Genomic DNA, 20,668 nt, shown 5'->3' on the forward strand with positions numbered 1-20,668 from the left:
GTGATGCCACACAAGTAGTGAATGGACAAAGGCTCAAGCATTATATTTCTGGAGATTCTTATAATGAAGATGTTGATGTTATCCAAGTGGTGACTCCGGAAGCTTTCATCAAAGGTCAAATTGACAGTTCTGCAGAGTTCGACTTTGAATAGGTAACAGTTCTGGTAATAAAAAGTCCGTGTTTAACTTTCCGAACAATGTTTTTGCTATTTTCGGGAAATATGAAAAATTACGAGATCGAAACGGAAAGGAGGAGACGCACGAGGGCGTGCCCCCATAGGCCGGCGCGGGCCCCAGCCTGGCCACGCCGCCCTATGAGGAAGGCCCCTCGGTGTCCCTCTCCGACTCTGGTTCGACCTGGTATTTTCCTTCTGTCGTGAAAATTTCTGCTATATAATCCCCCGGACCCCTTGAGGTCTGTATATCGTTTTCTCGTCGTGTTTTGTTTCGAGCTGTTTTACGCGGAATCCGCTCGGATCTAGAGCCAGCATGTCTTCGTCGGGAACTCCGAAGGACAGCTTCTTTGAGGACGTCGTCAACCCATACATGAACGAGCTGAAGATGCACCCCAAGGAGTTGCTGCTCGTAGATGGAGAGTTGCAGATTGAAGATGTCCGGGGTCCTAAAAAAGAAGGAAGTTTGGAGGACAGGATGGATAAATTAGAACAAGAGGTCTTCAACTACAAGAAGATGGCTGAGCGTGAAGTGGACATCTTCCACAGAATTGTGTCTGAACTTATTGATGGACACAAGAAGGAGACTGCAAAGCTGTGGGACGATATTTTTTTGCTTCACGACACTACCAACAAACTCCAAGCTCAACTCTACGATGTTCAGAATCAAAATTGTGAGTATGAAAACAGGTTTAAACATATAAGCTATGCTGCTAGTTTCAGGGTTCCTGAAACCAAGATGTCGTTTGTTGATGGAGAGCCTCTTCCTTGGAAGTCCGATGATGGGAAGGATTCACCATCATCACTGAAGGAGTAATTCATCATCGGTATTGGCATCCCCTTGGTTTGTTCCAAGCTTGGGGGAGTGCCTGATGGCGTGTAACTCACACGTTCGTTGGGAACCCCAAGAGGAAGGTATGATGCGCACAGCAGCAAGTTTTCCCTCAGAAAGAAACCAAGGTTTATCGAACCAGGAGGAGCCAAGAAGCACGTTGAAGGTTGATGGCGGCGGGATGTAGTGCGGCGCAACACCAGGGATTCCGGCGCCAACGTGGAACCCGCACAACACAACCAAAGTACTTTGCCCCAACGAAACAGTTGAGGTTGTCAATCTCATCGGCTTGCTGTAACAAAGGATTAACCGTATTGTGTGGAAGATGATTGTTTGCGTAAAACAAGAGAACAGTATTGCAAGAGATTGTATTTCAAGTATAGAGAATTGGACCGGGGTCCACAGCTCACTAGAGGTGTCTCTCCCATAAGATAAACAAGCATGTTGGGTGAACAAATTACAGCTTGGGCAATTGACAAATAAAGAGGGCATGACCATGCACTACATATTATGATGAGTATAGTGAGATTTAATTGGGCATTACGACAAAGTACATAGACCGCCATCCAGCATGCATCTATGCCTAAAAAGTCCACCTTCAGGTTATCATCCGAACCCCCTCCAGTATTAAGTTGCTAACAACAGACAATTGCATTAAGTATTGCGCGTAATGTAATCAAGTAACTACATCCTTGAACATAGAACCAATGTTTTATCCCTAGTGGCAACAAGCACATCCACAACCTTAGAACTTTCCGTCACTCGTCCCGTATATCAATGGAGGCATGAACCCACTATCGAGCATAAATACTCCCTCTTGGAGTTACAAGCATCTACTTGGCCAGAGCATCTACTAGTAACGGAGAGCATGCAAGATCATAAACAACACATAGACATAACTTTGATAATCAACATAACAAGTATTCTCTATTCATCGGATCCCAACAAACGCAACATATAGAATTACGGATAGATGATCTTGATCATGTTAGGCAGCTCACAAGATCCGACAATGAAGCACAATGGGGAGAAGACAACCATCTAGCTACTGCTATGGACCCATAGTCCAGGGGTAGACTACTCACTCATCACTCCGGAGGCGACCATGGCGGCGTAGAGTCCTCCGGGAGATGAATCCCCTCTCCGGCAGGGTGCCGGAGGCGATCTCCTCGGATCCCCCGAGATGGGATCGGCGGCGGCGGCGTCTCGCAAGGTTTTCCGTATCGTGGCTCTCGGTATCGGGGGTTTCGCGACGGAGGCTTTAAGTAGGCGGAAGGGCAGGTCAGGAGGCGGCACGAGGGGCCCACACCACAGGGCCGCGCGGCCAAGGGGGGGGGCGCGCCGCCCTAGGGTGTGGCCACCTCGTGGCCCCACTTCGTCTCCTCTTCGTCCAATTCCGAGAATATTTCGTTACTAGGATTTCTGAAACCAAAAACAGCAGAAAACAGCAACTGGCACTTCGGCATCTTGTTAATAGGTTAGTTCCGGAAAATGCACGAATATGACATAAAGTGTGCATAAAACATGTAGATAACATCAATAATGTGGCATGGAACATAAGAAATTATCGATACGTCGGAGACGTATCAGTGCCGCGGTATCACATCATCACTATCTTTTACCTTTTTTACTATCAAGTAGTGTCATATCATGAGTAGGGAAGTTATCATATAAGATAGTTTGCAGTGTGGAAGTATCTCTCTTTAGTTGGTTATCTATGTATCCCTTGGTGTGAGTTATCGTTATGGAATATTAATGAGAAGTTTTATCATTTACATATTGCACATGTTATTTTAGTTTGCAATCTCTATTATGTGATTGATCTTGTTGTTAGTATTGGTATCACTTTGGGAGCATTGAGTAAATCTATTTGGTTTTGGCAAACTTAGCATTGGTCAATAGCAACAACACTTTGAGTTTAAGTAGATAAGAGAAAATACATGTAGATATGTTGTTTCATTATCTTTCTTTCTTGTTAGCTATGAGCTTAGTATTCTGAAGTTAAAATTATTTGTGCTTACAAGAAAGATGCATGATTGTTTTTATCAAATGTATATGTGTTTGTTTCCCTTAACTCTTATGCTTGCTAATCAACCTTGCTAGCCAAAGACCTGTACTGAGAGGGAATGCTTCTCGTGCATCCAAACCTTTAAACCAAACCTACGCCATCAGTGTCCACCATAACTACCTACTATGTGGTATTTTGCGCCACTCCAAGCAAATATTTCATGTGCTACCTTTAAACAACTCAAAAGTTATCATCCCTTATTTGTGTCAATGTTTTATAGCTCATGAGGAAGTATGTGGTGTTTCATCTTTCAATCTTGTTGGGCAGCTTTCACTAATGGACTAGTGGCTTCATCCACTTATCCTATAATTTTGCAAAAAGAGCTGGCAACGGGGTTCCCAACCCCAATTAATTAACTCTCATTAATAATCCTCTTCACATGTTTTGCTCTGATTCATCAGTAAGCAACTTAATTTTGCAATAGACACTCCTCCATGGTATGTGAAATGTTGGAAGGCACCAGAGGATTCGGTTAGCCATGGCTTGTGTAAGCAAAAGGTTGGGAGGAGTGTCATCAATAATGAAACTAAATACATGTGTAAACAAAAGAGAAGAGGGATGATCTACCTTACTGGTAGAGATAACGTCCTTCATGGGAGCCGCTCTTGAAAGTCTGGTTGATAAGGTAGTTAGAGTGCCCACTACCATTCGTTGACAACAACAAACACCTCTCAAACTTTATTTTTATGCTCTCTATATGATTTCAAAACTTAAAAAGCTCTAGCACATGATTTGATCCCTGCTTCCCTCTGCGAAGGGCCTATCTTTTACTTCCATGTTGAGTCAGTAAACCTATTTCCCTCCGTCTTAAGCAAGCAATTGAGTTGTTGTGATCCAACCATCTATATTGTGATCTATCTAATCGTGCCTTTTATTCTTTCTTGTTTAGTACAAGTTTTATCTGAATGAATATAGCTTTGAAAGTTATCAGTGATTATGAGGAGATTATTATGATTGAGTATGCAAGTTTTGCCGTATAAGCTTTAATATAAGAGCGCTGCTCGACAGATAAGTACGATTTGTTAAATGTTCTCTGACCAAGAACGAAGTTTGCCATCACCAATTATGATTTCCTATGCACCTTTATTTGTGATTTCCTTCTACTTGTTTCAAGTTGAATTATATGAGGAAGTTGTTTACTAGAATGTCTTGTATGAATTAATATGATGCTTCTTGACCGTATTTTATTTATCGACTCTTCACTTCATAAACATGTGGTCTAGTTTACTGAGTTCAGTTTCGCTTGGGGACAAGCGAAGTCTAAATTTGGGGGGAGTTGATACGTCCATTTTGCATCACTATTTTATATCATAATTTACTGTTATTCATTGATATATTTCATATTTAGAGATGATACTTATGTTATTTCATCTATTTTCCATGTTTCATGATTATTGGAGAATTATTCATCGGAGTCATGATTCTGCTGGAAAAAGCACCGTCAGAATGCAATATTTCTAGAGATCAACAATTGACGAAAATTACACCGAAGATCTTATTTTTCCAGAAGAATGAGCCAGCCAAAAGGAGGAGCCGAGGAGGGCCGCCATGGGCTCCCCATAGGCCGGCGCGGGCCCTGGCCTGGCCGCGCCGCCTTGTGGAGAGGGGGCCCACAGCCCCCTTCGGCCGCCTCCCCTTCGCGTACTTCTTCGCCCCGAAAACCTAAGCTCCAGAGGATAATCGCGAAGAGACACAGCCGCCTCTGCGGGGCGGAAAACACCAGAGAGAAAAGAGCTCTCCGGCGGGCAGAAATCCACCGGGGAAATTCCCTCCCGGAGGGGGAAATCGACGCCATCGTCATCATCATGGAGCTGGACTTCATTGGGATCATCATCACCATCATCTCCACCATCGACACCGCCATCTCCACCGCTGCACCTCATCACCGCTGTAACATCTAGGGTTAAATCTTGATTGTTTGATAGGGGAAACTCTCCCGGTATTGATTACTCCTTGTTATTGATGCTATTTAGTGAAACCATTGAACCAAGGTCTATGTTCAGATTGTTATTCATCATCATATCACCTCTGATCATGTTCCATATGATGTCTCGTGAGTAGTTCGTTTAGTTCTTGAGGACATGGGTGAAGTCTAAATGTTAGTAGTGAACTATGTTGATTAATATTCAATGGTTTGATATTTAAGTTGTGGTGTTATTCTTCTAGTGGTGTCATGTGAACGTCGACTACATGATACTTCACCTTTATGGGCCTAGGGGAATACATCTTGTATTCGTTTGCTAATTATGGGGTTGCCGGAGTGACAAGAACTCGAACCCCCGTTGGTATATAGATGCGGGAGGGATAGCGGGATCTCGTAGTTTAAGGTTGTGGTTAGATTTATCTTAATTACTTTCTTGTATTTGCGGATGCTTGCAAGGGGTATAATCACAAGTATGTATTAGTCCTAGGAAGGGCGATGCATTAGCATAGGTTCACCCAGACAACACTTATCAAAACAATGAAGATTAATCAGCTATATGAAGCGAAAGCACTAGACTAAATTCCCGTGTGTCCTCAAAAACGTTTGGTCATTATAAGTAAACAAACCGGCTTGTCCTTTGTGCTAAAAAGGATTGGGCCACTTGCTGCAACTATTACTCTCGCATTTTATTTACTTGTACTTTATTTATCCGCTATATCAAAACCCCCTGAATACTTGTTTGTGAGCATTTACAGTGAATCCTTCATCGAAACTGCTTGTCAACACCTTCTGCTCCTCGTTGGGTTCGACACTCTTATTTATCGAAAGTACTACGATACACCCCCTATACTTGTGGGTCATCAAAGTGCTTAAATGATGTTTATCACGTCAAAATACCATAAAATGGCAGTTTTTATTGATATTTCATCATTGCCTTATTATTTTAAGATCATGTGTAGACAAGCATAAAAGGGCGCGATAGCGGTGAAATATAAAAATTCTGTTACTCTTCAATGATATGTTAATAAAATAATGGTGTAAAAACATGCTACAAAATGCACTCATCAACCATGCGCAGCCAGCGAAGCTCGTCCTAGAGGCGGTGGGTTGGATGCAGGGCGTCCTGGCGATGCGTCCAGCCTGTGCGTCGCGGCGGCGTCTCCTGGTCGATGCGGCGGTGGGCTTGATGCGGGGCGTCCTGGCGGTGCTAGGAGGCGGCCCTTGGTCCTGCTCTGCTCCACCGGCGGGAGAGAAGGACGGGAGGGAGGCGGCGGCGTGGTCCCTTGCTCTTGCTCGACCGACAGGAAAGGAGGAGGCTGGGCCGCGGGATGAATGAGGCCGACGAGAGAGGAAGATGGGGGAAATGAGGGAGCGAAAAGGTCGGGGTGGGGTCTCGTGGGGGGGGGGGGTCTGCTACAGTGTTTTGTGGGTATCAGCTCAGCATAGGCAGGTTGTGAAGCTCGATTTGAGTTTCTCATTCCGGCCTACCTGAAAGGTGTTTTTCGTATGAGGTGGGCACTGCTGAGTTGAGCCAACCCGGGCTAACAAACAAGAAATAGTAAGTTGAGCTAAGTTAAGATGAGAATATCTGAGATGAGCCGGGCTACCAAACACACACCATTAGCCGTGACCTCTTCGGTGTGGTCTCAAAGTTCCTTTGGATCCACTTCTCATCGTCAACTAGTTCCTTGTACCAATGGTGCAAAGTGGATCCCTTTCCTCTGTTATTCTTGTTGCTTTGCTTGTAGAGGTATTGGATGATAGGCCGATACTTTGTGATTGGTATGCCACTTGGTGGTGCATGGTTGACTTGATCAACACAACTGTACCATCAGTTGCATACCTCTCTTGGATGGTGCCCCAACGATGTCTAGAGAGACTTTAGTGAAGCATGTTGGAATGGACACGGTGTTGCAATGTTAGTCCTCAATCCTACTCCAAAATTTCTCGTTTGATTGATATGTGCCAACAGAGGCATCAAGAGATACATTTCATCCAATCATGGCACAAAGAAATATCTTCTTCTCGGCAATAGTTTTGTGTCCTTGATCTCTTTTTTGCTTCCTTACGTATCCACGGAATCATTGACCATCTCCTCCTCCAGCATCCTCCTCCTAAGCCTCTTCTTCTTGAGCATCATAGTGGAGATCATCGAGGCCAATCACGTGTGAAGTCAAACAGATACATGAAGTCGCACCGAGGTGACTTGCGTTCAGAACTCTTATGATGAACACAAAGGCTAATGAAAAGTGAATACCAAACGGGTAGTCCGGGGATGAAGATGGCACATACGACAAGGGAGGCCCATAGCCAACTTGAGGCCGCTTTCTAAAAGAGACTTACGCAAGGAGAGTTAGGTCGGCACGTGAGTATGTCAGCCCTGGAGGGAGTCCATGACCAACGCGCCAAAGGAGACTTGCCGTAAGAGACAAGTAGTTATAGGCCTACTCATATAGGGACTCTCAGACCCACACCAACTCGGGTTATACCTTGTAAGACCTATGTCGTCCCCTTTATAAGGCGGCGCAGGACAATTTGTAGAAAATAAGAAATAGAGATCGACCAACTCGCCTTAGATCTAATTGTATCCTAAGTCGTGAGATGCATTGTAAGAAATATACAATCAATAATAATAGAAATATGAAATATGTTTTAAACTTCGAGAGCGAGTGGGCGAACCCAGATACTTCGTGTATTGATCCCCTCCCAGGTAGCACTCGGCGACTTCTTCCCCCAACTTCTAAGTCATCAGTGATGGCATATGCCGTGACTTTCCCACGACACTAAGGGTTTGTTGGACCATATATGCATTTGTTGCTTGGCATATGATACTTTTGGTGATGCCCCAAATATAGCTGGTGAGGTATTGTTGTGTATCTAGGGCAAGACTCTGATGGCATGATCTCCCACATCGTCAAGATTGTAGGTGTGGCATTAGGTAGACTGGTGGCTTCTGGTTGTTTGACCAACTGATACCGGGCAGATCCCGAGTGCTTAAATGTTGTGTTGCAATCATCACAAAAATGTTTCAATGCCATGCATTGGCCGATCATGCTGCGTGAGTCCGACCGGCGCCTAGCATTTCTATCTACGGTCGTGCATTTGTGCTACCTTCTTGTAGAAATATAGTGCATATAAGATTTAAAAGAATCAAATGATATAAAGTTTGATCAAGCACGTAGAAAAAATATCAACATATAGAATACCAAATTAATACCTTTAAATTCAGCATGATGTACACATTCATGTGTTATACGTTGATATTGTAGATACAAATAATTTTCTCAATAGATTTTACATCATTCTTTTTTTTGAAATTATGATATGGAGGGAGTATGCCCTGATTTTTTTTCTTTAACTCAAATCTTCATTTAAATTCTTCTACCATGTTAATCTAAGGTTAGGCTCACAAGTACTCCAACGGACCGACCAGTCGCTCCCTCAGTCCCTCCCCCCTTTCCCCTCCATTTCTCCTCCCTCCTCACATGTGCGTTGACCAACTGATACCGCAGATCCCGAGTCATGCTCCGCCAGCTTGGCCGTCCGGAGATGGCGGAGGAGAGGCACCGGAGTAGGATTTAGTGGTAGATGTAGGTTTTTGGTGGTTTGCCGGTTGTTTGGAGTAGGACGTCTGGGTCTCTTGCCGCATGCGGTGGGTGGCCTGCGGCGACGAGCTCTGGCGGTCGGAGCAAGTTGCGAGGTCTTCCTCTTCCGGGATCTCCATGAATAAATGGCTCTCTAGGTGCCTCACTCTGTTATGGAGGTCGGAGGCTGCCCTGCCTCTCCTGGCCGGCCGAGGCGGCGAGGGGAGAGGCGCGGTGGCACCAAAGGCAGCGGCAGGACGATTTCCCTGGCCGGCCATGGCGACGAGGGGGGGGGGGGGTCGCTCTACTGTTGCGTCTTCTTCCTATGCTGCGACGAGTTGGGGCTATAGGTGTGGTGGGTGTGATCTGGGGAGGTGGAACTCCATCTCGATTTCTTCTCCGTCCTGCCTTGGTGGTGAGGGGAGAGGAGGCAGTGGAGTTGTGGCCTCCTCCAGATGGCGCCGGCTTTTGCTGCGGTGGTACTACATTGACAAGCTCATGCAAGCTAGAGGCATCCACGCCTCTGCTATCTTCGGCCGGCTTGGCGGCGATTTTTCAACCTCCATTTCGGAGGCTCTTTTTTTTGGTTCTAGCTTTTGGAGCTCGACGCTTCTTCGTCACCAAGTGGTGCGTCCCCGGTGGCTCGGAGGTGACCAGCGGCGGCGGTTCTTCGTCAGAAGGGGTACTCGAGCAATTTTCCCTTGTTCGTCGACGGTGACGCCTTGAGGACGTCGTCGAGTGGTGGTTGAGGCACCCAGGGACCCAATTGCATTTTTAACTTTTGTTCCAAGGTGTTCTATGCAAATGTGGAGGCCTTATCTTCAAATTTTAGATTCTTTAGGGCGAGTGTTGTTTTGGGTCTTTTTTCTTTTTTTGCGAAACACGGTACATATGTAGATGCTCACATATACGCACATACACTCACTCCTATAAACGCACGCACACCTTACCCTTATGAGCAAATCCGAGAGACTGTGTCCAAAAACTTCATCTGACGGGTTTTGAGATTGACGATGTTACGGCAAGTGTTGTTTTGGTTCTTCTTGTAACTTTGTACATGCCACATGTTCTTGAATGAATGTGTCGCCAGGTCCTCTAGACCCTTTTTCGTCAAAAAAAAAAAGAAGCAAGTACTCCCAACGATAATGCTGTTCACCTCCGCCGTATCGTGCTAGTGTATTATTTCAGGGAAAAATTCTACCGCGTTCTCAGAAATAAAATTTCGCTCCACCTCAATTATTGGTGCTTCGGCTTCGCAATTCGCCAAAAATAAAAAGAGCCCTTCGGCTTCGTTAAAAAGGTCTTCGCTTCGCTTCGCTTCCCATTTCCCACTTCCCACCCGTCGCCGCCTTTACTTTCCCTCTCCCAAAGTTCAAAAACAAACTTCCCCATCCGGCCGCCTCTGCCTCGTAGCGATGAGTGGCGCCAAGGGCGACGGGCCGGCGATCGGCATTGACCTCGGGACGACCTACTCCTGCGCCGCCGTCTGGCGGCCGTCGCACAACCGCGTCGAGGTCATCCCCAATGACCAGGGCAATCTCACCACCCCGTCCTGCGTCGCCTTCACCGACACCTTGCGGCTCATCGGCGACGCGGCCATGAACCAGGCCGCCACCAACCCCTTCAACACCGTCTTCGGTAAAAACTAGATCTAATCTCGATCTGTTTTTTCAGCATCGGTGATGTTCGTTACTGGTTAGGGTTTGCTAGGTTGATGTGATTGTGTTCAGATTCCCCGCCATTGATCGATTTCCTACTTGTTTTGCTGGTTGTTTCTGCTAATGAGCCTTTTCCGTGCGGTTAATTGGTTGCTTACCCTAATCACACCCCTGGCAAGTAGTACTACTACTACGCTGCAAAACCATCCAACTTCGTTTCACTTGATTCTTGCACGCGAACTTGCTTCGCACACTGGAAGAGCACAACGGGCATAGATTTGTTCTGTGACTTGCAATGTACATTTATAAAAGGAACTAGACTTTGTTTATGGTCAGGGGACGCCTAGAAACGCTTTATCTTTGCTATTGTTCAGTATGTAACTAACATTATCTCGTGTTACCGCAAACTGAGAAATTACCTCAACTACTCATCAACTCTTGCACTGGGCTAAATGTTTGAAAAGTGAAAACACAGACGAGTATATTTGAAGTTCTGAAGCAAAATAAGTACACAGTAGACATGTGAAAGATAAAATTCAGTGCTAAAAATAATGCTTTTCACAAGATAAACTTTCTCTTTTTTATGTAGACCACAAAAAATATTGGTTTTGCGTGAAACTTGACAAACGCGCATATATTATGGAGATGTACATGTAGATTTTTTGTCTAAATTTTTCGGCATTTCGAAATATGATTTTTTTGGTAGAGGGAGCATACGCACCCGGGAGCCGAATTGAATTTCTGATATTTTATGCTCCTTCAAAGTATCCGATTAGACCGTTTCTGATTATGTTATATAGTTGTATGTTTGATTTTTTAGTTATGTTACATCTTGATTTCTTCAATCATGTAGATTTTTTCAGATCTGTTTCTATGTCACAAACTCACAATCTTCAGTTCTAAAACAAAATATTTACACGCTAGACACGTGAAGTATCGTAGAAACACGGAAACACTTTTGAAAACTTGCAATCAAAAAATTTATGTTCCTTCAGAATCTCTGATTAGACGTTTTCCCATTATATTTCAATTGTGCTACAGTTATTATTATTATTATAAACTATAGTTAATTCTTGTAAATAAGTGCAACCCATATGTTTATCTGCTCTATTGTAACAAATAGGACTTGTCTTTTCCTTGATGGTCATTCATAAACTTACTTTGGATGATGGATATTGTTTTATCTATATGTATATCAGATCTAAAAAATACATGGTACTATGTTGAGGCCCAATTGATGCATACATCCGATAAAGATGATTGGTTCCTATATATACATGTTCCTGAAGTTAACTTCATACTAATTGACTTTTTACCTTAGAAATGAAGTGTTAGCTTAGAGATGGACGCCACTTTGTTGTTTGTTGTAGTTTGTTTTAGTTCTCATCGATTCTATGTATATGATGCCCTGTTTCACGTATTAGACATCTCATTTTGTATCTCGTCAACAATTCAATATGATTCCTATACATGCAGCATACGTGCTTTTGCGTAGCTTCTAGCTTGGCCAAGATGCCTTCTCAGCGTGTATGGATGCAAATGATATACTATCTCAGCCATAAGTGGAGATTGCATGATCCAGATTTTGTCTTTTTCCGTGATTAATTTGAGAATTTTCTGGTTAGTAAATTATATATCAGATGCATAGTGGATAATATCAATCTTATAAACTGAATTTATGCAGGTATGCTCGCATGTTTTTAACAAGCGAACATTAAGTGGCTCATAAATACAGAAAATGACTAGTTGCCAAAAAAGGGATGTACATATATTAGGAAAGCTCACAGATTTTTGACAATCAAACACTGTTGGCCTATTAGTTATACTACATCACTGAATTTTGTTTGAAAATGAGTCATGCTGAAAAGTTGATGCCAACTTCACAACTACAGGTTCATTGTACAACAGATTTAGGATACCACCTGATGACATACATGTGAGCCTCGCTTTTTTGTAGTAAATGTATTGCAAACTGTAGTTTTGTGCTGCATAATTGGTTTAAACCACTAGTGCTTTGAAATGGCTTTCAAATATATATTCTTGTGATGCAGTTGGTCCCAAAACATACGATTCTGTGAAATTAGTCTTCAGATCTCTTATTTTGTGACATGCCTCTTGTTTGTGAAATATGCTGTTGAAACTAACTAGTTCAATTTTCTTCAGATGCCAAGAGACTAATTGGCCGGCGATTCAGCGATGCATGTGTGCAAGGAGATATAAAACTATTCCCATTCAAAGTCATTTCAGGGCCTGGTGACCGGCCAATGATTGTTGTGCATTACAAGGGTGAGGTGAAGCAGTTCTCACCTGAGGAGATCTCCTCTATGATACTCATCAAGATGTGGGAGAGTGCCGAGGCCTATCTTGGAACGGCAGTGAAAAATGCTGTCATCACTGTTCCAGTCTACTTTAATGACTCCCAACGCCAGGCCACCATTGACGCTGGCGCCATTGCTGGTCTCAACGTCATGCGCATCATCAATGAGCCATCCGCAGCAGCCATCGCCTATGGTCTTGACAAGGCATCCCGCAGCGGTGAAGGGAAGACGGTGCTCATCTTTGATCTCGGTGGCGGTACCTTAGATGTCTCCATTATCAGTATTCACAAGGGCACCTTCACAGTCAAGGCCACATCTGGTGACACCCACCTTGGTGGGCAGGATCTCAACAGTCGGATGGTGGAATATTTTGTGCAGGATTTCCTTAAGAGGCACAAGAGTGAATGCATGAGTGACATCAGAAACAACCCGAGGGCACTTATGCGGTTGAGGATGGCATGCGAGAGGGCTAAGAGGTTCCTGACTACCATGCCGCAGGCAAAATTTGAGATTGACTCACTTCACGACACCATTGACTTCTATGGGACCATCACCCGACCCCGTTTCGAGGAGCTCAACCTGGACCTCTTCCGCAAGTGCACTGGACATGTTGAGAAGTGCCTCGCTGACGCCAAGATGGACAAGTCTCAGATCCACGACGTTGTACTTGTGGGTGGCTCCAGCCGCATCCCCAAGGTGCAGCAGCTGCTCAAGGAATTCTTCAACGGGAAGGAGCTTTGCAAGAGCATCAACCCTGACGAGGCTGTAGCCTACGGTGCTGCTGTTCAGGCTGCGGTCCTCAATGGCGAATGCGACCAGAAGGTGCAGGACTTGCTCCTGCTGGATGTCACGCCGCTCTCCCTCGGGATAGAAACTGTCGGTGGTTTTATGAGCGTGGTGATCCCCAGGACCACCACCATCCCGTCCAAGAAGGAGCAGAGATACACAACGGAATATGACAACCAGACATCTGTGTGCGTCAAGGTGTATGAGGGTGAAGCAACGATGACCAAGGACAACAATCTCCTTGGCAAGTTCACACTCCACGGGATTCCCCCGGCGCCAAGACTTGTTCCTAAGATCAATGTGACATTTGAGATTGAAGCCAACTGCATCCTGAAGGTGTCGGCGCAGGACGCTGCTACTGGAAACAAGAACAGTATCAGCATCACAACGGACAAGGGTGGGCTGAGCAAGGAGGAGATCGAGCGCATGGTGCAGGATGCTAAGAAGTACAAGACCGAGGACAAGAAGGAAATTATCAAAATAAAGAAGGAATACGAGGAGCGTGGTGTGCTGTGGCTGAGCAAGGAGGAGTTTGAGCGCTCGGTGCAGAAGAAACGCACCCCGGAGTCCGAGGACAACCAGCAAGCCAAGAAGGTAAAGAAGGAAAGCGGAGGCCCATGAGGTGTGCAATGTGCCTCTGCAAGTCTATGGTGACCGCGCTGCTTTTGCTGCAATGGATGTATAGTGATACCAGTACTGCTCTGCAACTTATGGAATGGGCATATAACGCATGCCATTCTTTCTAGTAGCTTAATGTGTTTAATGTGACCTGGGAACCCTGTTTTATTAAGTGAACTTATATCGTTTGAATGTCTACCATCTGCTTGAGTATGCACTTGTGCTACTGTTATTCTGCGGCATCTGTCCAGTTCAGCTTGTTTTTGTGATTCCTGTTTCAGTTTACCGCTGACTGAGCCTGTGAAGGCTTTTCTCAATTTTCTGGGTTGGATCCGTCCAATTTTGCTTCTGGTTACATGATGAGTTACAGCTTGTTACAGGATAAATTCTCTCTCCAAAAGTTTCATTTGTTTTTCTTGGGATGCAACCAAACAATTTTGTTACTGATTCCTGCGTTTTCGATTCTTTTATAATTCCATATGGCTCGTTCTTTTGCTCTATTCACGTGTTTCCCAAATCTAGTCCTATGTGTTAGAAATAGGATTAGCTTAGGTCTTAAGCTAACTAGGTAGTTACTTTTTATCCAACAGCCACGTCCCTCCGAAGGGATACAACCTTGTAAACCGTCTTTGTTGGCGCCTGTTCGCTGGGTATATATACCCCTCAATCATCAATGAAATTAACAGTTCATCTCTCAATACTTTTACTTTAAACACGTTAATCTCTAAACTCATTAATGAGATTTTTCCTTATCAAGGTTTTGCTCATATGAGTTCTCAAGAGACAATAATCTTTATATATTGTATTATTTTCTCCTTATTTTTCCAACATGGTTTAAAGGAGTTTTAACAACATGTCACATATAACTCTCCTCATATTTTTCCCAATGGGTTTTTGGGGGAGAGATTCTAAAGATGATAGAGTTTACAAAGAACAACATTGTTTACAAGGGCATCCTCATGGATACACAGGAAGATTTCAAGACATACAAGAAGATCTTGAAGATTATACATCGGATTTTCAAGAAACAGCGTTGTCCAAGGGGAGTGTTAGAAATAGGATTAGCTTAGGTCTTAAGCTAACTAGGTAGTTACTTTTTGTCCAACAGCCACGTCCCTCCGAAGGGACACAACCTTGTAAACCGTCTTTGTTGGCGCCTGTTCGCTGGGTATATATACCCCTCAATCATCAATGAAATTAACAGTTCATCTCTCAATACTTTTACTTTAAACACATTAATCTCTAAACTCATTAATGAGATTTTTCCTTATCAAGGTTTTGCTCATATGAGTTCTCAAAGAGACAATAATCTTTATATATTGTATTATTTTCTCCTTATTTTTCCAACATGGTTTAAAGGAGTTTTAACAACATGTCACACATAACTCTCCTCATATTTTTCCCAATGGGTTTTTGGGGGAGAGATTCTAAAGATGATAGAGTTTACAAAGAACAACATTGTTTACAAGGGCATCCTCATGGATACACAGGAAGATTTCAAGACATACAAGAAGATCTTGAAGATTATACATCGGATTTTCAGGAAACAGCGTTGTCCAAGGGGGAGTGTTAGAAATAGGATTAGCTTAGGTCTTAAGCTAACTAGGTAGTTACTTTTTGTCCAACAGCCACCTCCCTCCGAAGGGACACAAAGTAAACCGTCTTTGTTGGCGTCTGTTCGCTGGGTATATACCCCTCAATCATCAATGAAATTAAAATACTTTTACTTTAAACACTATGAATCAAAGAGACCAAAATGTGGATGTAAATATGTAGGGGTGGCTTGAACTGCATAACCTATTCACACGGGACAGACAGATAACGATCAATCCTAATAAGTCAAATCATATCCTACCATAACAAGTCGCACTTTATTGATCAACATAAACCATTACAAATAGTCGACCTAGATTTAATTTCCCCCCTAGATCGAATTCAAGTCCAACAGCGATCGATCCTTCGCTTCGTGGCATCGTGCTCGTGTTACTATCGCCGAAGCTCGCTCTGCTCATTACAAATCCTCCGGCTTCCTAAATTTGGGCGCGTAGTTCGTCTTCCTTTTCCGGCCGCCTCTGCCGCTCGGAGATGGCGGGCACCAAGGGCGCCGGGCCGGCGATCGGCATCGACCTCGGGACGACCTACTCGTGCGTGGCCGTGTGGCGGCCGTCGCACAACCGCGTCGAGGTCATCCCCAACGACCAGGGCAACCTCACCACGCCGTCCTGCGTCGCCTTCACCGACACCTGCCGTCTCATCGGCGATGCTGCCATGAACCAGGCCGCCATGAACCCCGTCAACACCGTCTTCGGTGAGAACCACGAACTTGACACCTACGATCCTAGCGCCATCAAGGTGCTCGGTCATATGTTTAAACCGCGAAAACAGCGCCACGGCTAAAGCGGAGGGACATCGAGAGCCCACTTTAGTGCGATTGCATGCTAAAAGCTTCTTTTACTAGGAGAACTCCTACTGCGTACATCTGGTCTCGATCAAGTAATTACGAACTGCCGTACATGATTTTCTCAGGAGTTGGGTCTACGGGTTTATGCCACCTGGTGTGTGTTTGTCTTACATCTGCAGATCATAGTAGCTAGCGTGCTTCCTACAATAACATCGATACATTGTATGCTGAATATAACCAGATCAAATTCTGCAGATTACACTCAATGTTTTTGATAACCAAACATTGAGTGTGTTACTAGTGTTGCTATAGCATTCAGAATTTGATCGAACATGCTTCCTTTAATGCAAATTCCATAAAACTGTAAGTTCAGTGTGCAGACTATCACAAAACTGCACAAGAACTATTTCACAGAGGTATAGGTTTAGAGATAAAACCATGTAAAAACTAACATTCTGTGTGTCATGTAGGTTCTGTTTGATGAAAATGCATTGGAAAAACGTACCTTTCTGATAGTTCTCATATCTTTAATTTGGGATGCAACTAGTACCTAAATCTGTAGTTCTACAAGATGAACCTTAAATCTTTAATTTTGTGGTATACCTCCATTTTTGCAATATTTACTCTTGAAACTAACTGCTCCTATTTTATTCAGATGCAAAGCGACTGATGGGTCGGCGATTCAGTGACTCGGCCGTACAAGGTGATATGAAGCTATGGCCTTTCAAAGTCATTCCAGGTCCTGGTGACCGGCCAATGATTGTAGTGCAGTACAAGGGGGCGGAGAAGCAGTTTGTCGCTGAGGAGATCTCCTCCATGTTGCTCATGAAGATGCAAGAGGCTGCCGAGGCATACCTAGGCACGCCAGTAAAGGATGCGGTTATCACTGTCCCAGTCTACTTCAACGACTCCCAGCGCGAAGCCACCCTCGATGCTGGTGTCATTGCTGGCCTCAACGTCATACGCATCATCAACGAGCCCTCCGCTGCGGCCATTGCCTATGGTCTTGACAGGATGTCCAACAGCGGTGAAGCGAAGACGGTGCTCATATTTGATCTTGGAGGCGGTACTTTGGATGTCTCGATTATCAATATTGACAAGGGAAACTTTGTGGTCAAGGCCACGGCTGGGGACACCCATCTTGGCGGGGAGGATCTCAACAGTCGGATGGTGGAGCACTTCGTGCAGGATTTTCTTAGGAGACACAAGAGTAACATCAGAGGCAATCCGAAGGCCCTCATGCGGCTGAGGACGGCTTGCGAGAGGGCGAAGAGGATGCTAACTTCCACGGCGCAGGCCAAAATTGAGATCGACTCGCTCCACGACGGCATTGACTTCTACGGGTCCATCACCCGCGCCCGGTTTGAGGAAATGAATATGGACCTCTTCCGCAAGTGCATCGAACACGTCGAGAAGTGCCTCAGTGATGCCAAGATGGAGAAGTTCCAAATCCACGATGTTGTGCTTGTGGGTGGCTCCACCAGGATCCCCAAGGTTCAGCAGCTGCTTCATGATTTTTTCAATGGGAAGAAGTTATGCAAGAGCATCAACCCTGACGAGGCTGTGGCCTATGGCGCTGCTGTACAGGCCGCTACCCTGAGCGGCGAAGGCGACCAGAAGGTGCAGGACTTGCTCCTTCTTGACGTGACGCCGCGCTCGCTCGGAGTCGAGATAGTGCCAGGTCTCATGAGCGTGCTGATACCCAAGAACACCACCATCCCTGTCGCGAGGGAGGGGCCTTACACAACAACATTCGACTACCAGACCAGCGTTTATTTCCCGGTGTACGAGGGTGAAGGGGAGTGGACCAAGGACAACAACCTCCTGGGCCAGGTCACGATCTGGGGCGTGCCCCCACAGCTGGCAGGCATGGCACAACTCAGAATCACGTATGAAGTGGAAGCGAACGGCATCATGAAGGTGACGGTGATGGACCTGACGACTGGAAACAAGAGCAGCGTCACCATCAACAAGGGTGGGCTGGACAAGAAGGAGATCAAGAGCATGGCGCAGTATGCCAAGAAGTGCAAGACCGAGGACAGGAAGGAAATTAATAAGATAAAGAAAGAAAACGAGCAAGAGATCAAGCGCATGGCAAAAATGAATCGCATTTTGCCGGCTGCTGAGAAGTACACGCCCGAGGACAAGAAACAAGTTAAGAAAATAAAGAAGGAAAACGAGGAAGGCTGGCTGAGCAAGGAGGAGATGGAGCGCACCGTGAAGAAGAAGCGCATGTTGCCAGACGCTGCGAAGAACAAGTCCGAGGACAAGAAGCAAGCAAAGAAAATAAAGGAGGAAAAGGAGGAGGGTGGTGTGGAATTGCTAAGCAAGGAGGAGTTCGAGCGCATGGTGCAGAAGAAACGCATGTCACAGTCCAAAGACAACAAGCAAACTAATACTGTAAGAAGATAAAAAAAGGAAAGCGGAGGCCCATGAGGTGTACAATGTGCTTCTGCAAGCCTATGATCGCGCTGCTTTTGCAACTTGTAGAATAGGCATACCATCGCCTTCTGGCTTAACATGCTTCGTGTGATTTCGGAACCATGAACTGGATGATAGTACTAGTACTAGAATAGTTCCACTGCTCAGTATGCACAGATGCATTTGTTGAAAATAGTTGCATTAAAATTCTAGTTACGTTGTCTGAGCGTAATATCCAGGAACAAGCTGTCATATAACCAAATCAAATACTAGCAATATGAGGGTATTAACATCTCAAAAGAAAAAAAGAGCAGGAAATTAACGGCATCCACATTTGAATTGTTGTCAAAAGCGCAATTCACAGCCAAATCAACGGAACACCACCGTGCATATCGGGGCTGTGTATAGTAGCTAACTGCTGATCCGGAGACTGGACTGGCGATCCCAGACAGCAGATTCAGGCTGGACCAGTTCAACGGCCTGACAAATTAGGGGAGTTTCTCCCTCGACAACATTCCCAAGAGTACACAGAAGCCGAGAAAAGGAAGCACGATATCCAACTGCTACACTTAGACTACCCACAATGGGAGTATCATAGGTAGTACTCCATCCGTCTCAGTTCGAAAGGTAAAGTTTTCAAATATCTTGGCCCAAGGTGAATTCTCATTGGCTCTAAATTTCCACGTAAAAACGTTAACATCGGCGCTGCAATTAATTGGGAAATTAAAAAGAACTTTATTTTCTACCCTTTAATTCATTTTTACTCCCACATTAAATGCAAATGGTGCATGCAAAATACTAATGAGCCTCGTTTTATGCGGTGGGATACGAAAGGAGGAGTCTTTTGCATGCAATAATGAATCAGTTTTACTCCCACATTAAATGCAAATGTGCCTAGGAGGTGAGACATTTTGGGACGAATATTTTTTTGGAACTTTGCCTTGCGAACTGGGACGGAGGGAGCATCTCATGCATTCAAAAAGGTGATGTGGCAGTGCAATTAAGGATGAGAGAGAGAATTGTAGTATCATAGGTAGATACCGTATCATAGCACGTAATACTAAAAAAATTAATGTCAAATACATCTTGTACATAGATCTGCATTGAGATTCTTCAAATCAATTAATACAAAAAAATTATGATACTATTACATAATACCATGCATTGTGGACATAGTAACATATAGTAGTATCATACACATGATACTTTTATACGATACTATGCATTGTGTCTAGTCTTAGCTCGGTCTATGTGACTGTTAGCCAAAAGCCAATGGAGGCCAGAGAGAAGGGTGCCACCAGTGGATAACCTGAGTAATCACCCAAAGCGCATTTGAAATATTTGCACATTTGTCATCAGTGCATTCAAGAAACTTATGATCCACTCGTGTTGTTTAATCACATTCCAACATACACTCTTATCTTCTTAAATACATCTCCTCGGAAAACGAAAAGCAGCATGCCTTACAAGTCTGACACTAAAATTGTTTCGGGGTTCTTTTGATTTATAGGATTTGTATAAGAATTATCTAGGATTTAAATCTTACGAGAACTTTTCTATACTAGTTGTTTGATTTATAGGAACTAAATCTATAGAAATCTTGTAGTGCAAAAATCCTATATAAGAACAAAACATTAGATCATGTCTCATAAAAAATTCCTTTGGTACAATAAAAAAAAACTCATCGATTCAACTAGACATGACACCCAATCCTACGATTTTTCTATTCCTATATTTTTTCTATCCTATGAATCAAAGGAGCCCTCAAACTTCACCATTGTCTAAAGATTACTGCTCATTTCGTAAAGCTACTTGCACGAAAGTTATCGATGTCGGGAGATCAAGGCACTAACAATAAGTTTACGGCAGTCTCAAGTTCCACGAA

General features: G+C 44.3%; 1 protein-coding gene across 1 annotated transcript; it reads left to right on the forward strand.

Annotated features, from left to right (window-relative positions):
- The first annotated feature begins 9,996 nt into the window (after positions 1–9,996).
- Positions 9,997–18,774, forward strand: LOC124702099 (heat shock 70 kDa protein 18-like). Its single transcript, XM_047234206.1, has 5 exons — positions 9,997–10,219; positions 12,403–13,433; positions 16,062–16,269; positions 17,018–18,596; positions 18,768–18,774. Exons 1-5 carry the CDS (start codon positions 9,997–9,999, stop codon positions 18,772–18,774), a joined length of 3,048 nt encoding a protein of 1,015 aa, XP_047090162.1.
- Positions 18,775–20,668: the final 1,894 nt, after the last annotated feature.

This window comes from Lolium rigidum, chromosome 3, assembly GCF_022539505.1.
Source record: "Lolium rigidum isolate FL_2022 chromosome 3, APGP_CSIRO_Lrig_0.1, whole genome shotgun sequence".
In the NCBI taxonomy this organism is placed as follows: domain Eukaryota; kingdom Viridiplantae; phylum Streptophyta; class Magnoliopsida; order Poales; family Poaceae; genus Lolium; species Lolium rigidum.

Excerpts from the sequence above, each read along its gene's own strand:
- LOC124702099 (XM_047234206.1), top strand. The coding sequence starts at position 9,997 with ATGAGTGGCGCCAAGGGCGACGGGCCGGCGATCGGCATTGACCTCGGG. Across the intron at positions 13,434-16,061 it reads TCTCCCTCGGGATAGAAACT|GGCGCCGGGCCGGCGATCGG; the intron begins GTCGGTGGTTTT and ends GCGGGCACCAAG. Across the intron at positions 16,270-17,017 it reads CCCCGTCAACACCGTCTTCG|ATGCAAAGCGACTGATGGGT; the intron begins GTGAGAACCACG and ends TATTTTATTCAG.